The sequence below is a fragment of the Balaenoptera acutorostrata genome, chromosome 7 (genome assembly GCF_949987535.1).
Source record: "Balaenoptera acutorostrata chromosome 7, mBalAcu1.1, whole genome shotgun sequence".
In the NCBI taxonomy this organism is placed as follows: Eukaryota; Metazoa; Chordata; class Mammalia; order Artiodactyla; family Balaenopteridae; genus Balaenoptera; species Balaenoptera acutorostrata.
This window is the reverse complement of record NC_080070.1, coordinates 48,479,921-48,493,412: the sequence shown is the minus strand read 5'-3', so window position 1 is coordinate 48,493,412 and position 13,492 is coordinate 48,479,921. Positions and strand designations below refer to the sequence as shown.

At 40.2% G+C, this 13,492-nt stretch overlaps 1 protein-coding gene across 1 annotated transcript in view; it reads left to right on the top strand.

Annotated features, from left to right (window-relative positions):
* The window catches only part of CHN2 (chimerin 2), a 328,992-nt gene that overhangs the window by 192,765 nt on the left and 122,735 nt on the right, over window positions 1-13,492 (top strand). Inside the window, exon 4 of the mRNA XM_007193498.2 lies at window positions 9,154-9,185. Coding sequence (XP_007193560.1) covers window positions 9,154-9,185 — 32 coding nt within the window. The remainder of the gene's footprint in view (window positions 1-9,153; window positions 9,186-13,492) is intronic.

Sequence of the window (13,492 nt, the reverse complement as noted above, 5' to 3'; positions counted from 1 at the left end):
ACACACTGAAGGCACCTGGGTCAGGGTCAGTAGGTCTGAACCTGGAGAAAACCAGAACCAGGAGCAAAGGGCTGAATGTGCAAGGCATGCGTATTTGTATGGGTGTGTGTCTGGGTGTAGTTACCCTTCCAGTACTTTTCAAATCCAAATATAAGGAATTTGGGCAATTCACCTTCCTCTTTTATGATGCTTGTTTTGTATAGGTGCTTATATAACTAAACCTGGGAAATCAGGACATCACTGAGGTACTAGACAGCCATTCAATGCTTCACCTCCCCGGGGTGCACTCTCTAACACTGGGAGCATGAGTGGTGGAAGTTTTGTTTCCAACCCAGGGATCAGAGCATAGTTTCAAAGCAACATGCTGTGGTGTGGAGTCCCATGGTGTAAGGGATTTATTTATTTATTTATTTTTAAATAGATCTTTATTAGAGTATAATTGCTTCACAATACTGTGTTAGTTTCTGTTGCACAACAAAGTGAATCAGTCATATGCATACATATATCCCCATATCCCCTCCCTCTTGCATCTCCCTCCCACCCTCCCTCTCCTACCCCTCTAGGTAGTCACAAAGCACTCAGCTGATCTCCCTGTGCTATGCTGCTGCTTCCCACTAGCTAACTGTTTTACATTCGGTAGTGTGTATATATCGATTAGTTCACGTGTATGCATATCGTGGTTGATATTCTTGAATAATATCTTAAATTTTTTTCTTTAGTGTTTTTCATATGATTGTTTATAATTTTTCCAAGGGGGGAGGGAGGTTGGTTCCCTTATTAATCTGATTGAGCTGTTAGTCTATTAAATTTTGTATTTATCTGAGCTATTTCCCTGAGTAGTTGGAGGTATTTCTGTCTTTTCTTAAAAGCTGCTCTTATAAATTATCAGTATTATCAAAAACAAGTATTACCTCTTACCTTCCTTTTACTCCATTTTATTTTATGGTTTTTTTAATTTTTTTTAAAATTAATTAATTAATTAATTTATTTTTATGGCTGTGTTGGGTCTTCGTTTCTGTGCGAGGGCCTTCTGTAGTTGTGGCGAGCGGAGGCCACTCTTCATCGCGGTGCACGGGCCTCTCACTATCGCAGCCTCTCTTGTTGCGGAGCACAGGCTCCAGACGCACAGGCTCAGTAGTTGTGGCTCACGGGCCCAGCCACTCCACGGCATGTGGGATCTTCCCGGACCGGGGCACGAACCCGTGTTCCCTGCATTGGCAGGCAGATTCCTAACCACTGCGCCACCAGGGAAGCCCTATTTTATGTTTTTAAAGTATTTGCTGCTTATTTGCATTTTAGTTAAAAGAATGTTTTTTACTAATCTTCCTTGGGAATACTCAAGAGTTCAAAGTTCTTTTAGTCTAAAGTAGGGTTTCTCAACCTCAGCATTATAGACGTTTTGGGTGTGCTGACCTGTGTATTGTAGGATGTTTACCACCATCCCTGGACTCCCACCCGCTGGATGTCAGAGGCACCCTCCCCCTAGTCACGACAATCAAAACTGTCTCCAGACGTGGCCAAATATCTCCTGGGGAATAAAAAACACCTCCCCTCCCAGTTGAAAACCACTGGTCTATGAAAAGTCTTTTTAATTGTTCTAATATTATCACTGATTTTTAAATCATAATTCCTGGAAAAATATGAGAAAAAAAGGAGAAGAAGGCAGAAAACAAACCAAGTGAATAGAAACCGCTTTGGTCCTGAGCACGCAACCTGATATTGTGCGCATCTACATGTTAGCAGAATGTTGATAGCAGGTTACTAAGGCGCCCGACTTGTGGGTACTTACATAACTTAGGAAAACCATTGGTAATCTTTTAAAGAGGTTTATTACAGAAAAACTGGCCAGTAGATTTTTTATAATACACTCTAATCAAAACAGGAAGGAATGCACCTCATCAGCACGCCATCAGAATCCTGGAAAGGTTAAAGTAATGCCATGAGGAAAACTAAAGAAAAGAAACCGGAGATTTCAAGTTTACTCAATTTTCATTCTATACTATGCAATCTGACCACAAGAATGTAAATTTCAGTACTTGCATTTTCTTTCTCTCCCTTTCAATAGAGATCTTTGATTTCTAATTAGAAGGGAATAATCCATATTTATTTTTTTCTGGATGAAATTGCCCCAGTATCACGAATACAAATCCCCCCATCAAAAGCCTTTTCTCCTACACTTGATCTGTATCTTAGAGAATCCAGCAGTCTAGCTGCCCTGTGTAGGAGGTTGCTAAATTGGGTTTTTAAATTATTTCTATTAGGCAAAAACTTAACACATACCAGCTGCTGAGGGATTATAAAAGCTTAGTTTTTTCAGTAATTGGAAACCTTGTTTACAGGGGACTCACAATATTCTTTAAATGCCTTTGTGTTAAATATAAAAGAACTTGTGTTTATCTAGGCAATGATAATCTGACTATAAAGCAAACTCATTTAAGGCTTATGCTTCCTGTCTCTCACTATGCAGCTGTCACCCTACTGTTCTTTCAAGCTTTGCAAAATGCTGAGAATTTTTCCTTAAAATTAGAAGAGTAAATTGAAAAACAAACCAGGTAGTTTGGAATACATTTAATTCTAAATCACAGGGAAATCGTTGAGAGACCCAAAATATCACAACATCTAGGCAAATTTATTCCAAGTTCACATTTGTTAACTCACTGACAGAAGTCCAAGGAGATTTTAAGGTGTTCAGTCCTGGCAAAGAAAAATCAAGGACAATTCAGATAATTCAGTCTGAAACCAGTCCGTAGAATTTTGCTAGCCAATGAAGCCATCAACATTGATTGGCATCTGCTCTGGAGAAGCTGGGAAGCACAGTATTGTAGTTAAAGGTATGTGTGCTGAGTCCAAAGCCACTTACTAGATCTATGACCTCAAGCTCGTTATTTGAGGGCTTTGTGTAAAATAATAGCACTCACTTCCCTCATAGTTTTGTTTGGAGGCTTAAATGAGATCAACACGTGAAACCCTAAGGACCGTTCCTGGCACAGAATAGCCACTCAGTAAATGTTAGCCTATTACCACAACGTTCCAAGCCCTACCGGTTTTTACATGCATTATCTCACCTAATCTTTGAAAGAGCCTTATTAAAATAGTACATTTTTATAACTCCAGTTTTATGGAAAATCGAGGGAAATGAGATGCCGAGAAGTTTAATAACCTATTCAGGGTCACACAGCAATTGAACTGACAGTGGGGCTCTTCATTCATGATCTTTGTCTCATTCTGCAAACATTTAATGAGTACAGGCACCCTTTGCTCTCAAAACAATCACTCTCCGAATATTTGCTGTAACAATGTACAGAAGGTTTTAGCCAACATCATTCTCCCAGTTAAAAACCTGCTATCACAAGTTCTCCTATGCATGACGGCTTCTCAAACATTAATGTGTATATGACTCCCCTTCGAAACGCACATTCTGCATTTCTCACGAGCTCCAAGGTGATGCCAATGCTGCCGGTCCCCAGATCCCACGTTGAGTAGCAGGAAAGCTAGGTGATGGAAGAGGGGCTCCTCTCATACCTCAGAGTCCTCCCGCTCCACCTCCTGTTTAAACATATTGCGCATTATACCCATAACTCCCCCCACTTTTCCCCTGAGGGTTTAGCTCCTCAGTATTTGTTTGGGCCAGGTACCTGGGGGCACTACCAATTCAGGCCTGATTTAGATAGTATCTTTCAAATCTTTGACAATATTATTTCATTGTTTATTTTTATTATAGAACATGCTCAGTGTAGAAGGATAATGAAATTCCTATTCTGTTCAGCTGCGGACTGTACATCAACATACCTATTAATTACATCATGAAGTGTTAAACAATTACATAATTGGTGTTTAAATATTTTATATTATGCAGAAATTCTTATCAGATTGTTATATAATTATTTAAAAGAATTTTAGTAATATCTGGGACATTGATATTTTTGGATGCTCTAAGAATGAATTATTATTTTTTTCCATTTAAAATAATGGAATATATAGGCTCTTGCTATTTGAAACTCTGCTGCCCAACACATTTTTAGGAATGGATTTGATTCAGATAACAAGAGGTGCCTGCATTCACTCTGTGCCTGACATCAGGTGAAATCCTAGGAATACGATGATGATGAAGACAAAAATGGCTGCTTCAAAACACTCACAGAATAGTTAGAGAAGAACCAGCCCAGTAAAGATTTAAAATATGGTGAGATGTCAAGTTTTTCAGCAGAGATCAGTAAAAGGAGCTTTAAGAGCACAGAAAATAATGGACCTACCTCTTCCTCCTCTACACAGGAGGGTCTCTCTGGGCACCAGTAATAGCTAATATTCATTGAATATCTCTGTACTCCAGGCACTGTTGCAACCATGTTACATGTATTTACTCAATTATTACAACAACTCAGTGAAGCAGGTATTTTTGTTATCATCCCCATTTTAAAGATGAGGAAACTGAGTAACAGAGAGATTAGTAACCTCCTTATGGACACACTGATCTGGCCTCAAAGACAGGCAGTCTGAGTGTAGAGCCTACCCTTTTAACCATCTTGTGATCCACCTTTAGTTTATTAAAAGAAAGTTCAGGATCTTAAAATAAGAACATACAAAAAACGATGGACTGTTGAGCGGGGTTGGGTGCATTGTATGGACAGGGCTAGACAGGACAAAAACCATCTTCAGTAGTCACAGTACTGGCAATAATTACATATGAGGTGTGACTATAAAGTCATGAAATAGTTTAACATATATTACATGAGGGTAGTCCCTTTCCAATCAGTCATCTTGGGAAGCTGTGCTTTTATTCCACCAATTTCCCATTGCCTAGAGTGTGCTGAGAATGCTCTTCTAAAGAACCTTCAGATTAAGTCACAGTGCAAATCTTAGTATCTTAGGATCATGCCCCATTTTTGTCTCAGATGTGTTTCCAAGTCGGATCACTCACCCTATTTACTGAATTTGGCTCTGAATAACTTATACCTGTTTGCCACAATAACATCCACTCTTAAATCCGTTCTCAAAAAATAAATATATGTTTCTATTTACCAGGTGATTCTGAAACTTTAGTGTATGCTTAAATATCATCCAGGGGAACTTGATTACATAACACGTTAAAGCCCCACCCTAAGTAATTCTGATTCAGTTTGTCTGAGGAAGGGATCAGGATCCTGCAGTCTTTAACGAGCATCCTGAAGTTTCTGTTTTGAATGACCAGACCACACTTTGAGAAATGCAGCTGTAAGTATATCCAAGAAAAAGGGTAGTGATTCTTAAGGCAGTTCCAAAAGAGGAATTCCAAAAGTGTTCTCATCAACAGTGACATCAGTGTCATGTATTACCTACCTTGAGGGACTATTCTCCTGTACATGATGCTTACTTAGAATATGATGTTCAGTTATATTTATAAAAAGAATCAGCCACCATTCTTCACAGTCACACCACACACACCAAATTCACCTGTGTCTTGGGCAGGACCCATTTCAGGTGTTTGTTTGCTCACCGATCTACTTGGTATCCTCCTTTTGCAAAAAGAGGTGTTTCTTTCAGAACCAGGTAGATCATGAAAGGATCCAGTATTGGAAGATCCAGCAATATGTATACAAATTATTACTTTTTTGTCCTGAAAAGGGTGGGTTTCTTTCACTTCTTGGAGCTGGATCACTAAACCCCAAGAGCAGGCATTGCAGATCCGATTTCTGTTAATCAAATCCTCAATGACCAGTTTCACCAAGGTGATGGGTTATCCTAGGATAATCACAGTGGCAAGTTCGTTCCAGAACCAACTTTCCTTCATGTTGAGATATATTACATTTTTGTCCCTTCCTGAATTCACATGACTACCTAAATTTAGCCCTCCATTTTTTGTCAAGTTGCCTGACTTTAACAAGCATAATTCTCAATGAAAATGCAAGAACTTCTGAGTTGCCTTACTTTTTATTTATCAATTGTCCTCTGTCTCATTCACTGAAGAGAATCTCATACACCTGGAAATTGAAATTCAATGCTACGGCTTCTTTAATAAAACAAATCTGCATTTCACAGGTGGGTGCTGACTCGATCAGTGTCTAATGTGGGGCAGCACCTGGAGAGAGTCAGGCTCCTTTAAGGCAATACTCCATCACAGGGTAGAGGCTCTAGTTTCTCTAGTCAGGTCCCTTGTCCTTTGGAGCCTTGACATCAGCCGACTGTGTTTTGTCTGGATCTGAGGACCCAAAATTATCCGCCTTAAAAAAATGTGCACATTCTATGATTTTTCTGGGGTCATTTAACTTATATTAAGCTCTTGACTGGTTAAAAGCTTAGTAAACGGTGGAGAGAAAGACTACATTTAGATTCCTGTGAGCAAAAGTTTAAGAAAGGAAGAGGTGATGGTTGTTATTTTTTTTTATCCCAGCCATTCTCTCTCTCTTTAACATTAACGAGGAAGCTATGTTTTCTTTAAGAGCAACAGAGACAACACAGGGATGAGAGGTTGAATCAGGTCACTATCAAAACAGCCTGGACAGTGGGAGCAGTGATCAGATGACTGCCCACATCCTCTGTCTTCGCTCTCTCTTACTTCCACGTTTCCTCTCTCCCTATGTAGTGTTGCCAGATTTAGAAAAAATGAAATAAAAACAGGATGCCTAGTTAAATTTGAATTTCAGCTAAATAAAGAATAATATTCTAGTATACGTTTTGTGCAATATTTGGGACCTATTGTATGGCCCTATTCCATGTGTAGTCTCTCCCACACAATTCAGTGCTCTTGTTTTATTTTCTTGCAGTTTTCATATGCAGATTTGTTCTTCAATTGGATCAAAGGGTCCTGCAGGCGGGATCTTATTTGGTATTCCTCAAGGCACCCTAGATATTGACTTCCTTATTTGGGGGCCTATGTTAGATTTTTCAAGTGTTTCCTCTTACTGCAAGTACAGAACACCCCTGAGCTCCTTATATCTTTCCTCTCACACCTGTGAGGTCATCACTTCACGAACAATGACAGGGCTGAGCACAGAGCTCTGAACATAAGTGTACCATATATTTTTATGAGTGATGGATGAACTGAAAGCAATTTGTTGTCTTCTTAAGAGTCAATTAAATTAACTACTTCGCTGCACTCCAGGAGTTAGTAGTAAGCTCCATCTACCATGCTGTCCATCTGGGAAATTAGATTAATTACCCTTCTCTTATTATAGTCTACCACCCTTTTGTTTTTTTATTAATCTCAAGGAAATATTTTCCTTTTCAACTGGTAGAGTCGATATTCAATGGAATAAGGGTTGTGAGGGAGAAGGTCAGACTACATGGATAACCCCAAATTATAATTAAAACTGTAGTCGTTTCTTTCTTACGGAAAGACAGGTTAACAGTGTTCTGAGGCCCAACTGGGTAGTTAGGCTTGATTATTCGGCAGCTGCTGATTAGGGATGATTCCCCCTACCAGCTGACTGTATTTTAAATTTCTCTAAATTACCTGAGTCCTTTGGAGGCAAATAAACTTGTCTTTCACATATTAAAAAAAAAAAAATTACCCTTCTCTTTTGGAAAGATAAGAGGATGGAGGAAGGGAATGGGGTTGGTAGCTACACCTAGATTTGCAAATCTGTGTTATGGCTCAGCCAAAAAGATGGAAAAAAAATTGTCCTGATAAATAGGGAGTCATTTCAAAATGTGGAACATTGACTCTCAAAGAAAGGAGAGATACCTTGCATATTATATATTACCTACTTCCATCAGCTTTTCTAAAATTCTAATTTTCTTCTGTGGCATGTTGGTGTTGCAGCCACATTATCTACAGTATCCCGAGAGTAAGAAAGAACTGTGAAAGCCAATAGAACAATGTAAATGACAAAATGTTCAACTCACATTCAAAAGCTTTCCAGCATGTAGAGTAATCAGATAACAAGGTGCCTTTTTACACACTTTGTGCTTCGATTAATCATATTATTTAGATCTTCCTTCATAAATGACACCCAGCAGGCTTCAAACCTTAAAGATTAGGAGTGATGAATGCCCTCTCTTGGTTCAGTGCTTTTCAGGTGTAAAACGCACGGAAGAGTGAACACATTTAGAAGTATCTAGATGATTAGTTTTATGCCAGCTAGGCTTGTCCAAGGCAGGCTTGTCAAGATGGTCCAGAGAGACCCGGCTCCCCCTTTTGAACCTTTTCCTCTAGTCCATACCTCCCTACTGCCCACTCAGGTCCCCTGCATCCTTTGGAGAGTAAGGATAGGCCGGGAAGCTGCCTTCAAATCCCACCACGGTGCCCTGCTAAGAAAACTGTCCATTTGACTGTAGACAGAAATGACTGTAAATGAAATAGCTGCCCAGCTCATATTCTACTCTAGTAAACAAACATGACCTTGCTGTTACAACCATCAATGAAATCCATAACTTCATGTAGCTCTACATGTTCTCAGTGTCCCTGGAATCAGACCAGAAGAATAAAAGTTGAACATGAGAATTCATGTTAATTTCTTACCAACTCCAACACCTTGAATGTAAGAAAACAAAGTTCATAGGAAAGTAGATTATCACATATATGTGGCAGAAATCCAATGTGATAACCCCAAGGCTCAAGATGTGATGGAAAAATCTTTTCTGGAATGTTTATGCTTTTCAGTCAACTCATAAATCTTATCCTCCAAAGCTTGTACCTCTGGTGTCAAGTGAATTTTAGCGCATTCACCATTTGATGAAAAAAATAAGAATGTTAGGATATTGATTTTATCGGGAAAGAGACCAAATTAAACTTATTTTTTAATCCGGGTGCACTCCCCATTTTTATTATAAATACATAATGAAACAGTTAGGTGAAGATTGAAATAAATGTTTGTGTTTTATTCATGCTAAAAGTATTTGTTCTATCCTTCAGGATGAAGCCTTGTAATACTTTTATAAATTCCTTAATATTAAAATAAGCCTCACTGTGTTTCCTTCAAAAATTTTTTTATTGGGTGATTGAGTTTGCGTGGGGACTGAGCCTAATGATTAGAGAAATATGACAATTCTAGGTCATTTTTACTCAAGAGAGTGGGATGTGTTGCTTAACTCCAGTGTCTTGGATCTCTGATTTGGGGAATAAAAACTGGAATAAAATTATTCCCAGGACTCTAGCTCTGTTTATTTGAATAGTATTTTTATCTATCTGATTTGAATTCAAATGCATTATTAACACTTTTCTTCTTTTCAATATAGGTGGAAAACAGACCAAAATATTATGGAAGAGAGTATGTATTATGCTATTCATTGTTTTAATAATGTAATAAGTAGTCACTTCCTATGTCATTTAAATATTACAATTTTTCCAATATGTAGTCTTCATCAAATGTCCATTGTGCAAGAGTTTAATAATAAGGATAAATGCAATCAGATCCCTTTGTACTGAATTTTCTTATAATATCCAGGTGCTTGGCTTCATGAATGTGGGAGGGAGACTATCTCCTGCTACATTCAGTTCTCTGCACAAAAGCAGCCACTGAGTGCCTGGCAAGTACTTGAAACGTAAGGTGTAAGGCAGCATTTTCCATAACTGTGGCTCTCTTAGTATTTCATTTCACTTTCTACTTCAATACTATATAAACAGCTAGGGTGTCGAAGAATGTAAACTGAGGCTGAATTCCTTACTTTCATCTACCTCAGTAAACACAACACTCAGGAAAGTCGTCCCATTTCCTTGCAGTCTCCTAAAACCAAAATGATGATTTCTCTTGACATGGATCTATTAGCCAAATTGCCTTAATACCATAATTATGATTTCCCCCATTTTCCTCTTTTTTTTTTTTAAGATTTTCTTTTTTTTTTGAATGTGGACCATTTTTAGTCTTTACTGAATTTGTTACAATATTGCTTCTGTTTTATATTTTGGTTTTTTGGCCACAAGGCATGTGGGATCTTAGCTCCCTGTCCAGGGATCGGACCCGCACCCCCTGCATTGGAAGGCGAAGTCTTAACCACTGGACCGCCAGGGAAGTGCCCCCCATTTTCCTCTTAATTTCATCTCTTGTTTTACTTTCTCAGAAACCTACTGCAAAGCAAATACGCATTACCATAAAAATAGCTGGCAGTCTCGGGCTGTGGCATGGTACACAGCTCACAGCAGGCAGAACCACCCAGACAGAGCAAAGGGCGGAGGCGGAGCAGGGGAGATGTCAGTCAGATGCACAGTTCGATTTCTTCCCATGTCCCACCTGGAGGCATTATAAGGTTAAAGTCTCTTTCAGCTCCCAAAGCTCTCCCAGCCAATCCAAAACCTTCTTCCTCTATTCCCTTACCCATCAGAGCTTCACTTCCGTGATTAATGACCCTCTTATTTGTCCCAGTTCAGCAGCCACTTCCTAATTGCCACGGCTGCGTTTCTGAACCTTCCCACCGGGCCTTGGGAATTCAGCTGGGGGCTCTGGAATACCTGCCTGCATCACTGGCCTCCTCTCTCTTCCACCCCCATGTCCCTAACATCTAACCTGGTTGTAATAGGACTTATTTTTCTTCAGTATACTGATTTGGATTTTGCTCATAGAGCAAAAGAAAAGAGAATTAATTTAAAAAAGAGAAAATGGGGCTTCCCTGGTGGCACAGTGGTTGAGAATCTGTCTGCCAATGCAGGGGACACGGGTTCGAGCCCTGGTCTGGGAGGATCCCACATGCCGCGGAGCAACTGGGCCCGTGAGCCACAATTACTGAGCCTGTGCGTCTGGAGCCTGTGCTCCGCAACAAGAGAGGCCGCGATGGTGAGAGGCCCGCGCACCGCGATGAGGAGTGGCCCCCACTTACCGCAACTAGAGAAAGCCCTCGCACAGAAACGAAGACCCAACACAGCCAAAAATAAATAAATAAATAAAAAAATTTTTAAATATAATAATTTAAAAAAAAAGAGAAAATGAAAACCTATTATATACTTCTCAAATAGAACATTTTTGTACATGAATTCCAAAAGAAACTATTTATTGTCTTTCCCTTTTTTGCATAAAAGTTTTGTTGAATAACCTTCTGGTTCTCATAGTCCAACCTCCCCCCAGTTCCACATAAACTATAGAGTGAAACGAGACCAAAGAAACATTTTCTTAACCATAAAAAAGAAACATTTCGTATTAGAGGGGAGTTAGCTTAAAAACTTCATATTCTGTGTTTCCCTTTCTTTTTTAAAAATGAAAGTTTTTGTTGTTGTTGTTCCATTCAAAAAGTAAGACATGCTCTATTCAGGAAACATATGCATATTTTTTTCCTAGAAAGAATCACAAGAAAGTGTGTTCAATAGATACCATTAGGGAAAGGGAATTTTTATTTCTCTACTGTTTATATTTTTATTTCTTTCGTGCCTTTTAACTTTCAAATTTTGAATTTTCCCACTGTGGGTAGGTATTACTTTTGTTCTTAAAAAGTTAGTCAATTAATACCCAATTAATTTGGGAAAATTAGAGCATATAGGAATCTACAAGGTGGAAAACACCATAGCCCCACCATGAAAGAGAAGCATTGTTAACTTTTTTCCCTTCATCTCTTTCTTCCCAGTCTTTGTGCAGGCTCTTTTTTTTTTTTTGAAAAGTTGGGATCATAGATATATACATGATGGATACTTTTTAAATCCATGCCTAAAGGGGCTGATGAGCCACACACTGGGTCTTCAGATGCACAAGATTGTCATTTTCTTCTTTTGAACAATTGAATTTAACTTAGTTCTTGACACCTGACATCTGCTGCTGGCCATCCCTGAAACACGTCATTCAAGGGAGTTCAAACAAAGCTGCTTTCAGGTTAACTGCCTATTTGGGATATTCCTTCTCCCATTTTTTTTTTGCCCTTCTCCCCCCAGAGAGTGACCTGGGTCAGGGGTGTCAGGTTTCTGTGCCCTTCGCTGCGTGTGCCTCTTCCTGCTGTGGTCACCCCCTGCCCTGCCCTGTCAGGTTGTGTCCTGGACATCCCAGTCTCAAAGCTCTTGTGGTACCAGCTTTTGTCCTTTCTGATGTGGGAAACTTTCCAGTGCCCTCTGCCCTTCTATCCTCTCCATGTCCCTCCCACCTCTCTCTGTCTCTGTCTCTGTCTCTGTCTCTCTCTCTCGATGGCCTGGGATCTGCAGGGCTCCCCTCAGGTCTCTGCCCAAACCATGTCCAGCCTTCTCCAGCCCCAGCTCTTGCTGCACAGGAATCTTCTCCACCTCCCAGCTTAGACCCACTGAACATGGGTTCTGGCCAAATTTCTCCCAATCTCCCTCCCAAAAGAACTGGGGACACTGGTCTCCTTTTGGACAGGAGGGTTGCTCTTAATGTCACACAGCACATTCATCCTCACCCCGGAAAAGCGATGCTCCAAGACCTCCATACATTGGCTCTCGAGATTTAAAACCAAAATTTGAGAAGCCAGAACACCCCTTTTTCCCAAGCTATCACTGCCCTAGGCTTTTGAGAGTTGATCTGAGAACTCAGGCCAGAGTGTTTGACCTCACTTCCCTAGGACTAAAGCTTCAGCTTGTAAGGTCTAGTTGTAAAGAATAGAAGGGAATTAGGACATAAGTATTGTGATAGGTTTATTTTTTTCCAAAATGTTATCCTGGTACATGTGTCCTCTGAGAATCTTTGCATTCCTGCGGAAAAAAACAACAGCACTTCTTGGGTAGCCGGCTTCCCTCCCTCCCCTCTCCCTTCCAGGAAGGTAAAAGGGGATTCTCTGTCCAGAAAACTTCTTCTCTAATTTATTCCCCCCAATTCCCTAAGATTGGGTAATCCTAGAAAGAGGGTGGTGTTCCCTCTCCCAGGAGCCCGGGACCCCTTGGCCCTGGCCTCACTCCGCCACAACCCAGGTCCCACCTTCCTCTGAAACACAGATTGCTCAAATCTCTTGATAACAGGGGTGAGCCGCTGTCTTTGCTTTAGGGCAGCAGAGAGAGCTGGCTGGTTGTGTGTCCCTAACTCCTGTCCTGTTCTCCTCTCCCCTGGCATCGCTGTCCGCTCTCTAGGTCCCAGACATCCCCTCCAGAACAAAGCAGTTATTGGCCAAACTTGCAATCCTACCGAATTTTCTACATGCATGTGTATTACTTTTTAAATTGCAGGGGAAAAAATAAACATTATCTTTAAAAAAGAAAAATAGGTACATTTTCCAAACACATCCCTAAGTGATTGCTCTCAAAATTCAGAGGAATGGAAGACTGTTCATTACTTCTGGCTATTCTTTCCAGAGAATGAGCCTCTAAAATGAACAACACCCCACACTGAAGTAAGCAGGGTGATAATCAGTACGTGCTCATTTGCAATCAGGATAATACCTAGTGAGCAGAGTACCAAATTGGTAAATGCTCTTTTGCTTTTCTCCATGGATGAAAGAGGAGCCATAACCTGGCTTTTGGTTACAACTTTAATTTTCAGCTTACGATCAAAGACAATAGCAGAAAGCCAGGTGGACTGGTGTTCTTCCTGTTGCCTTGCCTACTTGCATGCTTATTATCTGTTTGGGTGCATGCTGAGAGCCAGGTCCAAGCCCATCTGGAAGTATGCAATAGTCACACCCCTCTTCATTTAAATGGGGAGCTGTAGATTCCAGG